Source organism: Lithobates pipiens, unplaced genomic scaffold, assembly GCF_037356315.1.
Source record: "Lithobates pipiens isolate NorthernLeopardFrog02 unplaced genomic scaffold, aLitPip1_a1.2 Scaffold_23, whole genome shotgun sequence".
Lineage (NCBI taxonomy): Eukaryota > Metazoa > Chordata > Amphibia > Anura > Ranidae > Lithobates > Lithobates pipiens.
This window is the reverse complement of record NW_027507785.1, coordinates 279320334-279343375: the sequence shown is the minus strand read 5'-3', so window position 1 is coordinate 279343375 and position 23042 is coordinate 279320334. Positions and strand designations below refer to the sequence as shown.

Genomic DNA, 23042 nt, shown 5'->3' with positions numbered 1-23042 from the left:
ACTGCAGGAGCCCAGGGAGAGGGGTGGCCTAGCTCTACACGATTGGCATAAGTACTATCTCGCTGGGCAGCTAGTGTTTGCAAGCAGGTGGCTGACAGTTGATGATGGGGATGCGGCTACAGTGTTAGAGGCGGCTCACCTGGGGGCTTATGACAGTTTGCGATTCGCCCTGTTTAGAGGTTCCAAATCGGAGCTACCACTGACGCTGTCCATGAAGGCCACTATCAGAGCGTAGGGAATAGCAGTAAAATTAGCATGTCCCAGTTTTAGAGGGATATCCCCTTCCACTCCCCTGTGGATGAACCCGACCATGCCACACTTTTATAATCTCCCGGACCCCATGCTGTGGGTGGTGAAAGGTATCAAGACCATAGGGGATATCACTAGATACGGGGAGCTGCAGCCCTTCCCCCAATTACAAACTAGACATGACCTGCCTAATGGTTATTTATTCCGGTTTCTACAAATTAGACATGCCTTTCAGGTACAGTTTCGAGAGATGAGTGGAGTCTATGCCTTCAGCCTTGGAGAGGTTGTTGTCAGGGGAGGACCTGGTCAAACCCCTTTCAGTGACCTACAAGGAAATGTTTCAAATCACGCCCCAGGCCATAGTGAAATGTAGAGAGAGGTGGGCAACGGAGGTTCCAGATGCCCGAGGGGAAGATTGGGATGCCCTGTGGGCCAAGCCTTTCCAACACCTGGTGTCCGCTAGGGACAGATTGATCCAGTTCAAATTTTTGCACAGTAGCTATTACACTCCGGCCCGGTTGGGCAAGATTTTCCCAGGCACCTCCTGGGAATGCTGGAGATGTTCTCATTCCCCGGCGAATGCCAGTCATATTTTTTGGGACTGCGCCCTGGTGCAGGATTTTTGGGAAGACATAACTTTGTGCATCTTTGAACTGATTCAAGTACCTATACCAAAGACTATTAGAGTCTGCCTGTTTGGCCTGGTTGATGAGGTGGTGCCTTCAAGGGCTATGCGAACATATGCGAGTATCCTGCTGTTTTACGGTAGGAAGTCCATTCTTCTGCATTGGAAGAAAGCAAGGGCCCCGACGGTTTCCTTTTGGAAAAACCTGGTAAACACGATGTTGCCTTATTACAAACACACCTATGAGGCCAGAGGATGCATGAAAAAATTTGATAAAGTCTGGCGCTCCTGGCTTAATTCCAGTACCACTGTAGGATAATAAAGTAGGGGAAAAGGTCGGACTGAGGGAAGTGGAGGTGGCTGTTATTGCAAACCGCAGATAACACACGACAGTCTGAGGAAACGCCCTGATGGGTACCCTGTTATCTATTTATTAATCTAACGTAGGATTCAGACACCGAATGTATAGGTGAGAGAAGTTGTGAATGGTACAAGGGGTATGGTCGGGCTGTGACTCTGGGGAAGGGGATGGGGATGGGGGGTTATGTTGGATTAGCTAGTTGTTGTTGTTAGTTAGAACTGGCCGATGGCCTGTGGATGTGTCCAACTGACGCGTCCAATGTTGTTGTATGCTCTGCATAAAATCAATAAACAGAATTTGTAAAAAAAATAAAATCAGTGTGGCGTTATGACCCAACGTTTAAACACAATGATCAAATTCCCAGTGCTGTAAACGTGATTCTTTCACCAAATAAACGAGGGCAGAGCTGGTTGACATCACTTTCGATCCCGGCCAGACCAGAGGTGAAGAATAAAATCTGAGATGTACAGGAGAGGCTGTCTCGATGCGCTCTAAGCCCTTGTACACACGGTCGGAGAATCCGTCAGAATGTGTCCTATCGGACCGTGTTGTCGGATAATCCGACTGTGTGTGGTATGCATCGGACTGTTTCCTACGGACCAAATTTTACAACATGTTGGAAATATTTTCCGACCAACTGGTCCGATCGGACAAAGTGCCACGTATGCTCAGATCAAATTCCTACATCAAAGCTATTGGCTACTAGCCTGAACGTAGTCCCATCGTAACGAAATTACGTCACCACGTTCTGAAAGATCGGATTTTTCAACAACTTTGTCCGATCGTGTGTATGCAACAGTTTCGAACAAGATCCGACGGACAGAATCCGACGGGCAAAATCCGACGGATTTGGTTGTCGAAATGTCCGACCGTGTGTACAAGGGCTAACACTCGTTTGAGTGTCATTTTAATGTGAGTGGATTTTTCCTTAAAGTAGAACTATAGGCAAAACTTTTTCTTTTTTTTTTCTTTTTTGAGTAAGGAAGGATTATAACCCCTGTCAGAATTTTTGTTTTGCCATCTGTGTACCATTGCAGAGATTTCCCGTCCCTTCCTGTCCCATAGCCAAACAGGAAGTGAGAGGAAATCCCTGCAAATTAAGGGAATTCCTTGGGGACCCCCAGGTCACCATTGGAAGATTTCACCTCTATTACTTGTCTAGGGACAACCCAGAATTTGGGATTTTCTTTTACTTTCACCTTCAATGATAATGGTAAATAGGAGAAATAGGAAGGGCTGTATCTCCTTAACGGGAACACAGATGGCAATAAAAACTGACAGGGGTTCTAATTCCTCTCCACTCTATCCAAAACGGAAAAAAACAAAATTTGCCTTTATTTATACTTTAATAAACCATTTTAATCAAGCAGTATGACGCTATGGCAGTGGTCATCAATCCTGTCCTCAGGGCCCACTAACAGGTCAGGTTTTATGTATTATCTTAGGGAGATATAGACTAGAATACTGCAATCACTGAGGAGCAAATGATCTCACCTGTGATGTACTTCAGTTATCTTGCAAATCTGGCCTGTTAGTGGGCCCTGAGGACAGGGTTGATGACCACTGCGCTATAGAGATTTATTTGACTTTTATATGATTGGTGGGCTGGTGCATTCTGAGAGCTGTCAGAGAACACTGGAGCTTGGATTGCAGCAATTTCCTGGGATTGTTTTAAAGCACTAGCAGACCTGTATGCGAATATAGGTCTGAAAATAAGATGAGCTGCTAATCTGTACATTGGGTGGAGCACTTTGGTTCAGCACAGCATTGAATGGTGTGGATAAAATTGCACTGAGCGCTTGAACACATGGATAAGCTGGGACACCGATTTGAATAAAAAAGGAGGGGAATTTTGGGACTTTAAATGAAGCACAAGTATGTGCCTCCATCCAGGTAATCGGTACGTAATAGAGGAAGTTTGGGACTTTAAAATGAAGCACTTGGATAATGGAGGTAGGTTTTAACCATATTAAAAAAAAAAAAAAATTTTTATTGATTGTTCAGTAACAGATCATAAAAAATAATAAAGATCAAATTCATAAAGTATATAGGCGTAAGTACAGTAGAAGCATGATATATAGTATTCACATATAGCAGCACATAGTAGTAATAAATAAAATAATTGGGTAGTATGGCATGGTAGTGCCTATGACAGCAAAACCGACATCAGCAAGTACATCCACATAATAGATATGCATCCACTAGATGTAAAACAAAAATACATTTAATATATAGTTAAAAAAGTAAATTCATAATAAAATAAATATAGTTTCGTATAAAGTATAGCTGGGACATCATTTCAAAAGCTCGACGCGTTTCGTGGGTGTCTCCCCACTCATCAGGAGCTGATGCGACCAAAAAATTCCTATGGAATAGAATAAAAAATAATATAATATACTAACCATATAAATAAAAATAAATTAATGGGGATTTAATGCGTGTAAATGGTTAGCCAGGGCAGACTCACCAATCCGGATGGAAAGTGCAGTGTGCGGCAGTGGGCATAGGGTGGGCCATGGGCAAGATCCCTCCCCGGGAATTGAGGCGGCATAGACATGGATGCGATATCAGGCAAAACCAAAAAGATACAGCAGTGTTGAAGAGTATCAGATATGGAGTGTGTGGCAATTGTTGAAAACAACATATCTAAAAACAAAATGTTAATAGTATGTATGATTAATGAAAATAATGTGATGCGAAAGTAATTTGAAATTGATAGTGACCCTCAAAGGGTACAGAGAGAGTGCTGGCCATAAGGCAAGTATATACTATGTAGTAAGTATATGCAGATGAATGTAAACAGTGAATGGTGTGCAAAATTAAAAATAATGTAATAGTGTGAAAGAAAGTATGAGTGTGCAGGTTAACAAAAAGTGAAGAAAATTGATGAAGGGGTGTACATAGACCATGATAGACAAGGAGAGTGACAGAATTACCAGTCAGCAAAAAAAAGGTGTGAGTAGTAGGAGAAAAAAGATTTTTCACCTAAACATCGCTCCTAAAACACCAGCAGACAAGATATTAGGATGAGAGATCCGTCCAGCCGGCGTTCTGCCAATAAGGTCTGCAGACACCGGTCAGGGCGGCTCTGATAATAAAGGCCCCTTTAACTATCAACAGCTGATGCTGATTGCACAACCAGCATGGAAAAAAAAATATATATATAAGGTAAACTTTAATGATAGTAATGGTAATATTTATAAAAGCTAGTATAGTAGCTTAAGACAAAAAGTAGTAACCATGAGCATAGACAGGGTCAAGTGCAATCAGAACAGAGTCTGCACACACTGGCCGTCTTGTCTGCTGGTGTTGTTTTTTAGGAGCGATGTTTAGGTGAAAAATCTCTTTTCTCCTTCTACTCACACTTCATCTCTGTTCTGATTGCACTTGACCCTGTCTATGCTCATGGTTACTACTTTTTGTCTTAAGCTACTATACTAGCTTTTATAAATATTACCATTACTATCATTAAAGTTTACCTTATATATTTTTTATTTTTTTTTGTTATTTATTTTGATTTTTTTTTCCATGCTGGTTGTGCAATCAGCATCAGCTGTTGATAGTTAAAGGGGCCTTTATTATCAGAGCCGCCCTGACCGGTGTCTGCAGACCTTATTGGCAGAACGCCGGCTGGACGGATCTCTCATCCTAATATCTTGTCTGCTGGTGTTTTAGGAGCGATGTTTAGGTGAAAAATCTTTTTTCTCCTACTACTCACACCTTTTTTTTGCTGACTGGTAATTCTGTCACTCTCCTTGTCTATCATGGTCTATGTACACCCCTTCATCAATTTTCTTCACTTTTTGTTAACCTGCACACTCATACTTTCTTTCACACTATTACATTATTTTTAATTTTGCACACCATTCACTGTTTACATTCATCTGCATATACTTACTACATAGTATATACTTGCCTTATGGCCAGCACTCTCTCTGTACCCTTTGAGGGTCACTATCAATTTCAAATTACTTTCGCATCACATTATTTTCATTAATCATACATACTATTAACATTTTGTTTTTAGATATGTTGTTTTCAACAATTGCCACACACTCCATATCTGATACTCTTCAACACTGCTGTATCTTTTTGGTTTTGCCTGATATCGCATCCATGTCTATGCCGCCTCAATTCCCGGGGAGGGATCTTGCCCATGGCCCACCCTACGCCCACTGCCGCACACTGCACTTTCCATCCGGATTGGTGAGTCTGCCCTGGCTAACCATTTACACGCATTAAATCCCCATTAATTTATTTTTATTTATATGGTTAGTATATTATATTATTTTTTATTCTATTCCATAGGAATTTTTTGGTCGCATCAGCTCCTGATGAGTGGGGAGACACCCACGAAACGCGTTGAGCTTTTGAAATGATGTCCCAGCTATACTTTATACGGAACTATATTTATTTCATTATGAATTTACTTTTTTAACTATATATTAAATTTATTTTTGTTTTACATCTAGTGGATGCATATCTATTATGTGGATGTACTTGCTGATGTCGGTTTTGCTGTCATAGGCACTACCATGCCATACTACCCAATTATTTTATTTATTACTACTATGTGCTGCTATATGTGAATACTATATATCATGCTGCTACTGTACTTACGCCTATATACTTTATGAATTTGATCTTTATTATTTTTTATGATCTGTTACTGAACAATCAATAAAAAAATTTTTTTTTTTTTAATATGGTTAAAACCTACCTCCATTATCCAAGTGCTTCATTTTAAAGTCCCAAACTTCCTCTATTACGTACCGATTTGAATAAGGAAGAGTGATTAGAAGACTATATATATATATATATATATATATATATATATATATATATATATATATATATATATATAATATTTTATAGACTTGCTTGTAGCACTGGGATTTTGGTCCTAAATGCTAGCACTTATAGGACTTGCACTAATGATTTAGGTGTGTGACATATGCAGCACACCTTTTATATTTTAGAAGACTATAGATTGTTATTTTGATTTGTTTACTAGTAACTTTGAGTATTACATTTATTAATTGTATGTAAATAATTTGGTGAGAGAATCACGTTTACAGCACTGGGAATTTGGTCACAGTATCTTACATTTTTAGATGGTTTAACACTCTTATTTTTGATTTGCCACATTTTATTGGTTAATTCATTTGACAGAACACGCCTGTCGAGAGCGCTGATCGGTAACCGGTCGGCTGCTGGTTTTCCAGCATGCACGCGGGCCGAATGTCAGCTGTTTTTTATTGAATCGGCCGATGTTGCCTGACATTCGGCCCATGTGTACTAGGCATTATATTGCTTTAAGCTGGACCAATATAAGTATGCAATAAAGATCATACCTGGAGTTCCACTTTCAAGTATATCTATACCCCCAACACTAAAATACCTAAAAATGTGTGCTCACTGAAATTACACTTTACTTACCTTTTGAGAAATATGCCTCTGGCTTTGCCTTTGTGACGTTCAGAACCTCATTACCAGTTTTAGTAAATCAAACCCAAAGTCTTGTAAAAGCGTTCCCAGAAGCACGTCGGCTGTTATACTGTAGCTGCGAGATTGAATATTATGCCAACAAGCTTCTATATGTGTAATAATCGGGTATCCACAAATGTTTGCTATGTAATATAAGTTTAAAGCCATGCTCTAATGTCTGTGAACCATCTTTTCACCCCAGATGTACTGACCCATCGCTTATACTGGGTAGACTCAAAGCTCCATACTCTATCCAGTGTGGACTTCAGTGGAGCCAACAGGAAACTACTGATTTTCTCTGAAGACAAACTAAGTCACCCCTTTGGCCTGGCAGTGTTTGAGGTGAGTTGGAAGACTATATATTAAGGCTCCACATAGTCACAACTATAACTAACAAACTTTATTCACATAAAAAAAAAGAACATGTATATAAAAAATTATCAGATAAAAATACAGAGAATAGTGACCCTCCCCTGGAATGAGTTTTCCACTGATACATAATGGGTGTCCCCAATAGAAGAATTACTTTTATAGCATTTATGATGGCTACATGTTGCTCAACACATTTCCTGGACTCAAAGCATTCTGCTTTTGCAGAAGCGAAGAGGGTCAGGTCACTATGGAAACATCAAAAATTATTTTATTAAAATAAGGGGCACCCCTCACCTATGTGTAGAGATGGGGAGCAGCTGTGTAGGTTTCCCAGCCATAGCCTGGGTGTGGACCAATGGAAAAAGGAAAGGGCCACAGATAGTGTATTGCTTTAAAGCCAAAAAGTTCAATTTTCTCATCTGACCAGAGCACCATCTTCCGCATGTTTGCTGTGTCCCCCACATGGCTTCTCGCAAACTGCAAACTTCTTATGACTTTCTTCTTGCCACTCTTCCATAAAGGCCAGATTTGTGGAGTGCGTGGCTAATAGTTGTCCTGTGGACAGATTCTCCCACCTGAGATGTGGATCTCTGCAGCTCCTCCAGAGGTACCATGGGTCCTCTTGGTTGCTTCTCTGATTAATGCTCTCCTTGCCCGGCCTGTCAGTTTAGTTGGACGGCCATGTCTTGGTAGGTTTGCAGTTGTGCCATACTTGTTCCATTTTTGGATGATGGATTGAACAGTGCTCTGTGAGATGTTCAAAGCTTGGGATATTTTTTTTTTATAACCTAACTCTGCTTTAAACTTCTCCACAACCTTATCCCTGACCTGTCTGGTGTGTTCCTTGACCTTAATGATGCTGTTTGTTCACTAAGGTTCTCTAACAAACCTCTGAGGGCTTGTGGAATGTGGAAAATTTCAAAGGGCTTGACTACTTTTTTCAAGGCACTGTACATCTCTTTGCACTGGTCCCCTTCTCACATACGCCATATGCCAGATTATTTTACCTTTACGATAATCCCAAGTATTGATGAAGTACATTAACAGATATTTTTTTTTTTTTTTTTTATATATTTTGAAGTTGAAGCATATCTACACCCTCATATATTATAATAAACAGTAGACTAATTCCAATGATGCTACTGCTTATATGAGCATGTCTTAACTATAGGAGCAGATGTTTCAGACATAAAGTGAGTTGAAGATGCAACATGCTAGCTGAGTATAGTGGTGACTGTGTAGGTTAAATTAAAACAGTTTTTTTTTGTTTGAAAAAGATTGGAATTTAAGCAGCGTCGCTGAAGTTTGTAAACTTTTTATTGCTGTCTGTGTTCATATTGGAGATTTCCCCTCACTTCCTGTAATGCTGTTACAGTAAGTGTGGGGATTCTAACTGAGCCTCACATAGCAGTAAAAAATTCAACCAAAAATCTAAAAGCCATTGGGGTACATTCACGGGGCCTTATGGAAATATGGGAACTAGTATGAAGGCTTTGCAAAAGCTGGTAGCAAGATCCTGCAAAAAAAAAGTCTTTGTACATATGTAACATTTGAGCAATGTTTACATAGGAATAGGGGTTGATTTACTAAAGACAAATAGACTGTGGAATTTGCAGTTGCCCCAGAGCTTGGTAGATGAGCATAAGCTCTGCTGACTTTAGTTGTCCAATCATGTGCAAGCAAAAATGCTGTTATTTTAAAATTTTCCTTGCATGTGATTAGGTATTCTTTCCAAACTGAGGCTCTACCTCCTTTACTAAGGTCTAGAGCAACTGCACTTGCAGAGTGCAACTGCAGTTTTCAAAGTGCACAGTCTACAGCAGGGATATGCAATTAGTGGACCTCCAACTGTTGCAGAACTACAAGTCCCATGAGGCATGGCAAGACTCTGACAGCCACAAGCATGACACCCAGAGGCATGATGGGACTTGTAGTGTTGCAACAGCTGGAGGTCCGCTAATTGCATATCCCTGGTCTACAGTATTTGCCTTTAGTAAATCAACCCCATAGTGTCAGTAACCTCTGTTGGCCACCACTTCTGCTCAGCTAGCTGTTAGAACTCCAATCAATACTTACAGCATATAATGCCTGGGCCACTCAGTTTATACACAGGCCACCAGCCATCAGAGGGGACCTGGTGGGGAACACCCTAGAACCGTGTTGGCTCTGCCACCCAAATGTCCACTTACGTGTGTCAAAATGTCATCATAGTGACACAGAGAACATCAGACATCACCCACTTATCTTGAGTGCTGGCCTGATGGGAATCTGATTGCCACAAGAACTGCAGTGTAATCAAGGAGCACTAGCTCCAATCATGTAGTACTGAAATTGATATTTTGATGATGGGCAACTCCTATCCTCATATTGATTAGTGGTTCCAAATTAATAACTACTGCAGTAGGGAACAGACACAAAAGATACGCTCAGCATCTTTCCAAATAACCTTTCTCCTTTATTATGACGCATTTGAAGGCTTTTATACACATGATTGCGTAGGTATCACATTAATATTACAATTGTACGTTTATGGTAACAAGGGGCGTTACATAGGCAGGCTTATTCTAATCAGAACTCGAAAGAATGCAAAACATGTACTGAAAACATTATTAGTGCCGTGTGCACAGTGAGGGCATTGTGCAATACATATAAAATAGAATACAATTATATACAGAACCTACAAATTTCCATTACAGTCTCCTCTCTTTTGATCAATATTTTGATCACTAACCATACCTGCTATCACCTTTAACCTGGAACCTCCACACGCTTAGGTGGAGGTAGTCCTGGCCAAAGAGGCAAAAACTCCATTGTGGAGAAAATAGCTGAGCAGCTTTTTTCATTACAAAACGACTTTTCACTGTGAAAAACAAAAGATTGATAAGACATATTTACAGAGTACTGGCTGTACACTCCTGTGGCCAGAATGGCCTTCTAGCTTAATTGCTGGTATGCTGACTTATCAGCACTTGTAAACACAGACAATTCTACATAAAATGGAAAAGGTACAAAAGACAAATATGACTTCAACATGGCTAAACTACTTTTCAAATATATGTATCCCTTACAATTAAAGTAATTTAATCAAAAAATACCCTAGACTGTTATCGCAAGAGGGAAACAAATCAAACACAGAGATTTCTTTCATTTAGTCATATTACAGTGTCTGGTGTGGATTTAGGTGACTTTTCCTTCAAGTTTTGCAAAGCTGTACATAAAATAGATGCTGTATTGAGTCTCCAAACATTTCCTTATATATAAATGTCTCTTAACAATCCACAAGTCAACTGGCTTTAGTTTTAGATCCTTCCAAACTTTTAGGATCTGGAATTGGGGAGAAAACACATAAATAAGTTTGTCAAAAACCTTTAAAGATCAGCAACATTCTCTGTGAGATCCGAATGGAGGACTTCAGCTGCTGAGACAAAATATAAGCAAGTGAGCAACACACTCCCCAACCAAATCCCATAGGGAAAGAGTCCAACATCCCCCTACGGGCTTGATAAAATATAATAAAACATTCAGGCAAAAGTTTTCTAGTGTCTTAGGCCGCGTACACATGGGCGGATTGTCTGCCCAACTAAGTTCGTCAGACAATCCGACAGACAGTCCGTTCAACTTTTGAATGAACGGACTTGACCACACACGATGAACAGACAGTCCGCTGAAAACTTGCGCGATGACGTGTACAGCACGTACGACGGGACTAGAAAAACGACGTCCAATACACTGCAATGCAACCTTCGGCCGTGTAAATCCTTTCTGAGCATGCGCCATACTTAGTCCGTCCAACTTGCCTACACACGAGCGGACTGTTCGCTGAAACCAAGTTTGGACGGACAAAACCAAGTTTGGACGGACAAAATTACAGAAATTCCGAAAGACTAAGTCCGTCAGACTGTCCGCTGAAAAAGTCCGCTGAAGCCCACACACGAGCGGATTGTCCGCTGAAACACGGTTCAGCGGACTAAGTTGGGCAGACAATCCGCCCGTGTGTACGCGGCCTTACTCTACTTTGTCCACTACATTGTAGACAGTAGGGGGTGTAAAAATAAAACCTGAAAACTTCTAGTAAGGACTCCTATAAAAAGTGTTATCAGAAGTAGTTTTTAAGTACAGAGTGCAGAATCTGACCCCCTCCTTTGTGCTCTCCTCAAAGAATGTAGCTGGGATGAGAGTTGGTGATAAGCTGGGAGGACACCATGCCAATTTCAGTTTTTTAGACAAAAGATTTATAACAAAATGTGCCGGGTTAACGAATCTAATGATAAACAATGTGATCACAATTATTTTTGAATCTGTTTTCCAAGCATGGAAAAATCAAGGTTACATTTAACCATGTCTTACACTAATTGAATATCTTTTGATAGTGGAAACAGTGCATTTAAAAAAAAAAAAGAGAAAGAAATTGAGTTAAATGAAGTAATATGTCCCCCTTTAAGGACATTTATCTGTGCATATATATTGGTGTGTGATATTGAAATTATCATATGAGTATTAATTTCTAATATGAGTTTAACAATTTTATTAATAAATATAGATATATTGAAACTGGTTTAGACAACCTTTGGTTGGAAATGAAATCCAGGTTAATGGGGAAATTGGTAAAAAAGGAATTAGTTTAGATTAAGATAACAATTTTGTAATTTTACATTTATTAAGTGGAAAGAAAAAAAAGATTAAGGTGAGGTTGTTAATTTGAATACAGCTGCCATAATGTTTAACAAAGCCAAGATGAATGGGATACATAAGGAAGTTTTTCTACAGAAATTAAATCTTAAAGTCTGATAATAACTTAATGTGCGGTCCATGATGTGAGAGTAATAATAACATGTAAATATAACAGACCCATCACATCAAGTCCACACATCCTGTTAGGATAGCTGCTGCCTGCAGCCAGTTGGTTTATATATAAGGATGGCCAAGTGTTTTCTGGTCCTTCATACATATTGTTGGTCCTTTTGTTTTTATGTATTTTTATTTTTGAAATCCAAAGCAGAATGTGTGGATTGTGAAATGATGTGCCCCTTTTCCTTGTAAGTGCAGTGGGTATAAGTAGAAGAATATTTAGGATTTATGGACATCTCTGCATGACTGCAGGGTATTCTTATCATTTATTATAATATTGCTAGGAAAAAGTTGTCTTTTTGAAACATTAAACTGGAGTTCTTACACAAACAGCATGATAAAAAACAAGCCATTGTTATATTTATGCAAGCTGGACCCAGTAATCAAGGGTTCACTCCGATGTATCAGAGCTGTAGCTTTATGCAAAGTTGCTATTAGACAAAGTTACAGATATTATTTTGGTTGAATATTTAATTTTTAATAGTCCGACATACTGCACAGCAAATATATAGCTAAGTGTTTGTCTAATGAAAGGTTCAAAATATGAATTTGTTTTGTGTGTTTATGTACAAATCTAACAATGAAAAATGTGTACATTTGAATCCAGCCACCTTATTGCCTCTATTGGAGGAGGCTGGAAACCAAGAAAAAACACATGTGTTAAATTGATGACATGTCCCAGTGTAGGACACACTCCCTGAAGACCCGAGTATTTACTTTTTTTGTAGTGTTCTTCCTGGTTTTATACCGAGGATGACGTTTATCACCCAGAAGGATTCCCTGTATTCAGAGTCATTGGATCCTTTTTCCCCAGCTCAAGAAGCGGAGCTCCGTGTTTTAGAAAAGCCTGTGAGCTATAAAAAGAGTATATATTTATATAGATAGTTGAGATAGAGAGAGCTTTTGGTTCCATTTGAAGGGCCAGAAGTTTGTTTTTACTTCGGGTAAACCAATCAAGCATGCCAAGTTAATTTGATTGGCTGTTTTCAGCCTTCCAGGTTCTTGCTGAGGTAGCCATACTAACAGTAAAAATCACATATGGAAGCAGACCAGGCACCTTTTAGGATGCTGCATTTACAGCCCTGGACACTTGCTGGGTCTGTGCAACTCACAGATTCCACCCTAGTTCTGGCCCAGTATAGCTGGGATTAATAATTCAACTTTAAGGACCCCAGAACGAGAAGCACAAGTGGTCCACAGAGGGCAACTTCTTAAGAAACAAGACTTTGGAAAAGGTGATCATTTATGTCTGCCAGACACTCTTTTCCCTCCAGCTTGACACATGGACCGTGTCATCACTCACAAGTAGTTATGGCTGCCTTAGTAAATGAGCGTGGGATAGAGCCAGGGTTCTCCACAGTTGTTTTTATAACATACCACTTCTTGTTTTACCTGTTACCAAAGGTGTTACCAAAACCTGAACATCCCTTCCAGAGATAACAAAAAGATATATCCAAATGCCCAAGTCAGGATCTTACGAGTATGTATTTTGTTTGTATGGACATGTTTTCTGGATGTCCAGTGGCAAATGCTACTGCAACGGCCACAGTAAAAAAAGTGTTATCAGAAGTAGTTTTTAAGTACAGAGTGCAGAATCTACAGAGAGTAACAGAGGAAATCATTTTTATAGGAGAGTCCTTACTAGAAGTTTTCAGGTTTTATTTTTACACCCCCTACTGTCTACAATGTAGTGGACAAAGTAGAGTAAGACACTAGAAAACTTTTGCCTGAATGTTTTATTATATTTTATCAAGCCCGTAGGGGGATGTTGGACTCTTTCCCTATGGGATTTGGTTGGGGAGTGTGTTGCTCACTTGCTTATATTTTGTCTCAGCAGCTGAAGTCCTCCATTCGGATCTCACAGAGAATGTTGCTGATCTTTTAAGGTTTTTGACAAACTTATTTATGTGTTTTCTCCCCAATTCCAGATCCTAAAAGTTTGGAAGGATCTAAAACTAAAGCCAGTTGACTTGTGGATTGTTAAGAGACATTTATATATAAGGAAATGTTTGGAGACTCAATACAGCATCTATTTTATGTACAGTTTTGCAAAACTTGAAGGAAAAGTCACCTAAATCCACACCAGACACTGTAATATGACTAAATGAAAGAAATCTCTGTGTTTGATTTGTTTCCCTCTTGCGATAACAGTCTAGGGTATTTTTTGATTAAATTACTTTAATTGTAAGGGATACATATATTTGAAAAGTAGTTTAGCCATGTTGAAGTCATATTTGTCTTTTGTACCTTTTCCATTTTATGTAGAATTGTCTGTGTTTACATATGCTGATAAGTCAGCATACCAGCAATTAAGCTAGAAGGCCATTCTGGCCACAGGAGTGTACAGCCAGTACTCTGTAAATATGTCTTATCAATCATTTGTTTTTCACAGTGAAAAGTCGTTTTGTAATGAAAAAAGCTGCTCAGCTATTATTTTCTCCACAATGGAGTTTTTGCCTCTTTGGCCAGGACTACCTCCACCTAAGCGTGTGGAGGTTCCAGGTTAAAGGTGATAGCAGGTATGGTTAGTGATCAAAATATTGATCAAAAGAAGTACGGGGGGAGGTGGTGCTCGGGGTTGACCATTAAGTGGAGCCCCGGTCCACCTTCCTCCGATGCTTAGACCACAGAGGCGGTGGGGCTCCAAACTGCAGCGAGAACTGTCCATTGTGAGGGTTTGAATGACGATCAATTGGCACTCTTTGGCTTAAGCGCAGTAGGCTACTAGACGCAGACGCTCAATCCAGCTGTGCTGATATAGACTTAAGGTCTAGATGAAAACAAATGACAGTTCACACTCTTGTGTTTCTTGTGTAATTGTTGCTGCCGGCCACTGTAACAATGGGGCCAAAACCACTGTATTGCTTGCTCATTTACCTCTGTTATGTTTTACAGTATTTTCAATAAAAAGAAATTATTTACGGGAAAAAAAAAATATTGATCAAAAGAGAGGAGACTGTAATGGAAATTTGTAGGTTCTGTATATAATTGTATTCTATTTGAATTCCATACTTCACATACTGTACCTTCTATGATCAGACGGGCAGCCATAGTGCTCATCCCATCTTCCCTCTCTGACAACATATAAAGCATTCTGTTTTAACTCTCATTACTGTTTCTTGACTTTACTAGTTGTAGTGCCTGACCCCAAATTCATCCCACAACTTAACATCAAAAAGTCCCTTTCTGTCTAGTGTTAATGTCACTCTTGATCCATCCTGCTCACATAAATAGCTGTTTCTCTAGCTGTATACTCTGCATGATTCTTTGTCCCTGTGGACTTTGGTGGTAACCCAGTTACCCTTTGTGGATCCCTGTCCACTTTAACCATTAATCTAGGGGCTCAGTATAGGCGGAACCGCACCTTCGGTTCATATATAGCGCTCCTCTTGCGCTGGGTATTTTTGAGGGTCTCTTACCCGTCATTCCCTTACTTCATTTAATGCCCATAATGACTGGCCAGTCTTCTCTACGTGTGCCTATACCCTTTTGCCTCTAAACTACTTTATCTAGCAGATGTACTACATATACCTGTGAACAGCACTATTCTTCCCTTTCTCTATAACACTCTGATGGACAGTAGACAGTGACAACATAACATATAACCACTAATCAATACAGTTCGATTAAGGGGAGTAAAATAGGTACCCTTTGTCCCGAAAATGCCTTACCGATCAAGGAAGTCTGATAACTCAAATGTAAGCAAAAGGCTTACCTCAGCCGGCTGATTATCAGAAATTCCCGGATCGTCTCAAGCTCCTCGTTTCGGATACTCAGGGTCACCTGATAACCCCTGCTGGGCTGGCTTCGCTACCTGAAAGGGATATTTTGATGATAGGCAACTCCTATCCTCATATTGATTAGTGGTTCCAAATTAATAACTACTGCAGTAGGAAACAGACACAAAAGATACGCTCAGCATCTTTCCAAATAACCGTTCTCCTTTATTATGACGCATTTGAAGGCTTTTATACACATGATTACGTAGGTATCACATTAATATTACAATTGTACGTTTATGGTAACAAGGGGCGTTACATAGGCAGGCTTATTCTAATCAGAACTCGAAAGAATGCAAAACATGTACTGAAAACATTATTAGTGCCGTGTGCACAGTGAGGGCATTGTGCAATACATATAAAATAGAATACAATTATATACAGAACCTACAAATTTCCATTACAGTACCATAATGAATGACTCATTCAGGGCCGACGTAAATCCGCTGTGTCCCTTCAGATTGCAAAATCGTCAGCTTCTAAAGAAAATTAGCACAAGGGATTGATAATACTTGAACTGTTTTTTTTTTTTTTTTTTTTTATCCAATGGATAAAAAAACAAAACAATCAAACGGTGCATCACATATTCATATAATTTACTGTTCGTATGCTTTCTTTGTTGTGTATTGAACCCCCCACCTCTTGGTTACTCTTCTCCACAGGACAAGGTTTTCTGGACGGATCTGGAGAATGAAGCAATCTTCAGTGCAAACAGACTTACGGGAAAAGAGATTTATGTCTTGGCAGAGAATCTAAACAATCCTCATGATATTGTCATTGTTCATCAGCTCAAACAGCCCAAAGGTACAGGACCAATAAAACACTCAAAACCTCACACCTGTTTCAAAACTGTCAATTTGCTAACTTGGGAAAAAACAACACTGGGGGCTATCAAGGGATAGTTTGAAGGCATAAACACAGGTTGAGCTTTACAAAGAGATGCACCATGGCTGTTTGCATATAATAGATGCCGTCTTCTGTTACTATCCAGTTGCAGTAATGAGTAGGAAAGAAATTGCACATTTCTCACAATCCATAAAAAAAAATGCTCGGATTGTCCAAAACCTGTCCTCTCTACCTTATTTAGGATGGTGCTCTGCCCCGTCTCCGGAAAGTATTTTCCCTCTAGAACTTCAATGTGCTTATCAACCAAAGAAGCTTTCATAGTCACATCTTTCTTATGAAATGTGATCTATGTGTGTATAGTAGATGTTGGGAAAAATTTAAATGTTGGTGCACAAAAACTTCACCAGTAATAAATCACTTTCATATTCCATCTGTGAAAGCTGAAGAAATTGTGGTTACCACTGATAATGTAAATCTGCTAGAACCAGTTGCTGAGGATTGCTGTGCCAATCTAGTCATCAGTCACTATATCAAGCAATTCATTCACTACCAAGAATGCATACACGGTTTCCCGTCTTATAAGCCCTGATTTAGGGAAAAGATGCCCCTCCCCCCCCCAAAGTGAGTTGTCTATATCTTACTTTATATGGAATAAGCTTGTGTCTGGACTCTGGTGCGCTGTGTGAATGAATGAAATGTATAGCACACAATGCGAACTGAATCGCCTTTAGGCTGTATGATATTGCATGTTATTCGCACTGCACTGCAAATCGCAATGCGACGTCTGTGCGATGCAAATTCAGCCATACATGTATGGCTGAAGTTGCATCGCATTCGGCCCAAAGTCGTGCAGGACTCTTTTTTTTTTTTTTTTTTTTTTTTTTTTTTGATCTGGGGGTGTCATTAACTTTGTATTGAAACTCCCAGCAGTGTGCATATGGCAGTGTGAATTGCCCAGTGAGTCTGGTGTGATGCATGAATCCGTGCTGGATTCGCATGGGTTCTCGCATCGCACCAGTGTGAACTGAGCCTACAAATCACAGCCCAAACTGACCATGGAAGCCCTTTTGCTGTGCAGAAGCTGGCAGCCTATTGTCCAAACATTGTATATAAGCACAATTGAGTGATTATAGGAAAATCTTGAGGATTGACTGCAAGTTCTCAATGGGATTACGTTTTGGGGAGTTTCCTGGTTGTGGGCCCAAACTTTCAATGTTTTGTTCCCCAAGCCACTTAGTTGTCACTTTTGCCTTATGGCAAGGTGCTCCATCATGCTGGAAAAGGCATTGTTCTTCGCCAAACTGTTCTTGGATGGTTGGCAGAAGTTGGAGGATGTTTTTGTACCATTCTTTATTCGTGGCTGTGTTCTTAGGCAGAATTGTGAGTGAACTCACTCCCTTGGCTGAAAAGCAACCCCACACATGAACGGTCCCAGGATGCTTTACTGTTGGCATGACAGAGGACTGATGGTAGCGCTCACCTTTTCTTCTTTGGACAAGGTTTTTTGTGCATGCCCCAATCGGCAAGGGGATGCATCAGAGAAAATGACTTTAACCAAGTCCCCAGCAATCCTAGCCCTGTACCTTTTGGAGAATATCAGTCTGCCCCTGATATTTTTCCTGGAGAGAAGTGGCTTATTTGCTGCCTTTAATAACACCAGGCCATCCTCCAAAAGTCTGTGTGTGCAGATGCACTCACACCTTCCTACTGCCATTCCTGAGAACTCTCCACTGGTGATGCCCCGATCCCGTAGCTGAATCAACTGTAAGCGATGGCCCTGGCTCTTGCTGGCCTGACTTGGGTCCCCTGAAGCTTATTTCACAAATGCAGTGAAAATTACTTTTTTGGATTGTTCATTTTCATGACAAAGAGCGACTTTGCAATTAATTGCAATTCATCTGATCACTCTTCATAACATTCTGGAGTATATGCAAATTGCCATCATAAAAACGAAGGCAGCAGACTTTGTGAAAACTAATATTTGTGACATTCTCAAAACTTTCTGCCACAGCTGTACATTATAGACTTTATGCAACTAGACTCTTGTCACATACGAATGCTGTGACAGGTTCTTTCGTTTTTTTGGATGTAAGTGCCACTCTGATCCTCCTACTCCAGGGTTCACCTCGATCTTGTATGCTTCCCTAAACTCTTCCAAGCACAGTCAAAAAACTAATTATTTGCTACTTTGGGAGGAGGAGCTTGGCATTGCCATCCCAGAGGAAGACTGGAAGATTATATTCCACTAGTTTGAGGAACACTTTAGCAATGGAAAAATAAAAAATTTGAATGCGTTGGTACCTGACCCAAGTATATCCCTAGGTTCTCTCCTCTCTGCTTTAGGAGCTGTGGAGGAAACAACTATACATATATGGTTGCTATGCCTGAAGGTAAGGAGGCTGTGGATTAGAGTATATGTTAAAGGGTTAGCTCACTTTTACCCCCCCCCCCCCCCCCCCCCAAAAAAACTGTCTTTGCAGGTAAGGGGTTTCTGTAGATGAGAATAGACTGTGCAGCTCTGACTAAAGTTGAATAATGCCCTTGCTATAGGTTACATACATTGTGAAGCCTGACTGGAATACTCCCAGGAAATTGCTAAGTGAGTCCCATTTCTTACTGCTCACTTCCAACAGGAGTGATATTTTTCTCTGATTCAAACCCCCTCACGTGCTCTCTCTCTCTCTCTCTCTCCCCTGATCCAGTAGCTCTGAGTTCAGCATTTGAGAGCTCACTGCTGTGATGATGAAGGTGAGCAGTAATGACTAGGCCTCACTTAGCAACGCCCTAACAATGTCCTGGGAGCAGTGGCGGCCTGTCCATAAGGGGCCCGCGGGCACTTTAAGAGTGTCCAGGCGCCGGACATTATGGCAAGTCAGTCTATGGGAAGCTTCCCAGCTTGTAGTCAGCTGATTGCAAGCTGGGAAGCTGATTTGCCCGTGTTTAGAGAGTGTTGGGGGCGCAAGTGATGCGCCCACAAACACTCCCACTCTTTACTAATTTGTCTCTGGCCTCCTGTGCTTTATTTTTATTGCCGAGGACCAGAGAACAGTGGGCCGTGCTTTTTGCGGCACTTCCGGTTTCCCATCTCACTGTGCTGTGGGCTGTCCGTGTCTGACTGACTGTACGTGTGGTGGATCAGGAAGGCATGAGATCAGCCGAGTGGCGTGATTCGGGGCAAAGTAAGGCTAATTTAAGTGTGGCCTGGTACTCGGTCTCTCTCCCCTGACTGTCACTGTCTGACTCTGACAGCCGAAATCCACACCTCCACTCCGCACACACTTCCCTGCTCATCTCTCACTCATTCTCTAGTCTCCAGACGGTGCACACTGCAGACTGCAACATGATGACCATGACAAAAGTATTCACCTGGAGGAACAGGACGCTGTACAATGGTAGATCTGCTGATTTCAATCCCATGGCACACACACAGTACACTGTGAGAATGATAGTCAGCAGTAGAAGCTGCACAGTGCACAGCTCACGTTATCATCGTCCTGCACATACATGGATCTCTGTTGTTTTTTTTCTTTTTTACTTGGCCAGGCACTGTGACCACGTGAGCTCGCCTTATATTTTTAGTCTTTGCTGACTGTTGCCCTGACCAGAGGTCTGCCTTTTACGTTGCTGATTTATTGGTAGGGGAGGGAGGATAGATAGGAGGCACTGCTCTCCACCCGCAGAGCCTGTTCTCCCTCTTAGCCCTTGTACACACGGTCGGAGAATCCGTCGGAATGTGTCCTATCGGACCGCGTTGTCGGATAATCCGACTGTGTGTGGTATGCATCGGACTGATTCCCGACCAACTGGTTCGATCGGACATACTCCGATCATGTGTAGAGAATTTTGATCGGACCAAGTGCCACGCATGCTCAGATCAAATTCCTACATCAAAGCTATTGGCTACTAGCCTGAACATAGTCCCATCGTAACGAAATTACGTCATCACGTTCTGAATGATCGGATTTTTCGACTACTTAATCCAACCGTGTGTATGCAACAGTTTTGGACAAGATCCGACAGACAAAATCCAACGGATTTGGTTGTCGAAATCTCCGACCGTGTGTACAGGGGCTTAGTTGAGGTGATTGTAGCCGTATTAGCTCAATTGTGACAGACAATTGATTACTGTCCATTGTCTTTTTTTTTTTTTATTTGCACTAATATACAATTTTTCAGGACAAGCTTTCAGGGTATGTCCTCTTCTTCAAGGTCCAAGCAGTACTGATACACAAAAGTTTTAGCAGAATGATAAAATGTTTAACAAAAAACACAATCTCTGAGGGGAAGGAGGAAAAAAAGAGAAACAAACACATACAAATCAATGTATATGGCAATGGTAATAAAGCTAGCAGCGGAGTTAGTGAGATAAGGCAGAGCTATAGAATGGGGGGGGGGCAGTAACAGGGGGGGTTGTAGAACTGTTGTATAATGGGTAAGGAAACCAATATCTAAATTCAGACCATTATTTTTTGCGTCAAAAATAATTCTTGTTATTTCAAACGTTTTCCTGTCCTCAATAGTTCGAAAATTCCCTTTAGCAACTCAAACATTGAGGTCTTCTATAGTGTGGTCCGGTTGTGACAAATGATGTCCCACGGGTGTGCAGAAGCTCTCTTCTTTATGTTCCTTGATGGCACATCTCTGCAAATTCATCCTCGCTTGCAACTTCTGTCCTGTTCCACCAACATAAGATCCTTTGCTACACCTTTTGCATTGGATGAGGTACACAACATTACTGGAGGTACAGCTGTATGATCCAATGATTGAAGGTCCCATTTGTGTGTGTGACACTTGGATAGATAGATCTGGTTGCACAATTTGCAGAATTTTTTATTGCAGGGTTTGCTTCTATTATTTGTGACTTCATAATCACAAGAGTGAAGTTTCCTGCTGATTAGTTTGTCTGAGGTTGGGTGGTTGTCTGAAAGGCAATATTGGGGGTCGTTGCAATATTTATTTCAGAGTTTCATCCTCTGTCATAATGGGTTCTAAATCTTTGATTATCTTTTTGACCCCTTCCAGTGCTGGGTTGTATGTGGTGACTAGAGGTACTCGGTTATTTTTTTTTATCTGTGTATTGGAGATTTTCTCTTCGGGTTTTCAAGGATGTGTTTATGCTGCTGTTGATGGTTTTGTCTTTGTAACTTTTCTTGTGGAAGGAGACTGCCAGTGTTCTGAGATGTTTATCTCTGTCTTCTGGGTCTGAACATATTCAGTGTCTCTTTGGACTTTCAAGGCTGTATTTATGCTGCTGTCGATGGTTTTATCTTTGTAATGTCTTGTAATGTTTTGTCTTTGTAACCGAATATGTTACATATGTCTGGACAGTGTGATTGCTGGCTAACGAGCTGCACATGTGTGTAGGGAGGATAATGGAATATATGAGTGTGCAGGGAGGTTATAGCGCCACCCCTTACTGGGGAAGTCACCGCCCCCGGACGACACGCGTGTAGGGGTGGGGCTTACACACTTGACATCACACCATGGCCATTTCGAAAATTGGGTGTTTGTCATGCCTTGCAGTTTGCACAAGCGGATTGTGCTTCACTCGTAAGTGTATTCATTTACCGTTTAACTAATAAAACCTTTGGAAACAGAGCACTAGATGTTACCTTTCTTTTACATATAACATTCATTGGGCAAGACGGTCCGGGTTCTTGGAACCCTATTGAGGAGCCATTCATCTAAGGAGGTCTGTAATCCAAAAGTTTGCCAGGTGTCATTTCTCCAGAGGGGATAACTGCTTATTTTTCTCTGCTATGAGGGTGAGCAGCTTGTCAAACTGGTGGTGGAGAGCACGCCTCCTGGTTTGGTGGATTTATGGCAGGATTTTCTTCAATCAAGCATTATTCACATTAACTTTTGTTATAAGATTTTTCACATTAATAGTTTTGTACACATTTAATAGCGCAATACCAATTTGTATGATATTATTGTTTTTCACTTAGTGTATTTTTTACGGATTAGTCATGTTATAAGATAGTTTAGTTTGTTGGCACACACTATAGAAGACCTCAGTGTTTTAGTTCTGAAAGCAGAGTTCCACCCAAAAATGGAACTTCCGCTTTAAGTAAAGGTGACCCCCTGACTTGCCATATTTGGCATATGATTTTTTTGGGGGGGAACGGATACCCTCTTTTTAGAGGCACCCTGCTCCCACTTCCTCCCGGGGGGTCCGCGGTGGCTGAAGGAAGTTTACCTCTCCCCCCTCCCTCCGTGCAATCTTCTGGGACACGTCAGTTTCCAGAAGATTGCCCGGCCAATTGCAGTGCAGCTCGCGCATGTGCAGTGCCTGCCCGGCTGTGACGCCACAGCCGGACGGCCACATTCAGAATGCCAGAGCCGAGGAGAGGAGGGGGAGATAAGTGGGGCTTCGTTCTCTCGCATCGCTGAACCATATGACAGGCGAGTGTCCAATTATTAAAAGTCAGCAGCTACACTTTTTGTAACTGCTGACTTTTGGGTGGAACTCGGC

At 40.9% G+C, this 23042-nt stretch overlaps 1 protein-coding gene across 4 annotated transcripts in view; it reads left to right on the top strand.

Annotated features, from left to right (window-relative positions):
• Positions 1–23042, top strand: part of LRP8 (LDL receptor related protein 8) — a 318719-nt gene that overhangs the window by 261614 nt on the left and 34063 nt on the right. For all 4 annotated transcript variants that reach the window (XR_013262405.1, XR_013262404.1, XR_013262403.1 and 1 more), the window contains 2 exons: positions 6925–7064; positions 16384–16525. Coding sequence is in view for 1 of the 4 variants with exons in the window: in XM_077453319.1 (XP_077309445.1) it covers positions 6925–7064; positions 16384–16525 (282 nt within the window). In the remaining 3 variants the exon portion in view is untranslated. The remainder of the gene's footprint in view (positions 1–6924; positions 7065–16383; positions 16526–23042) is intronic.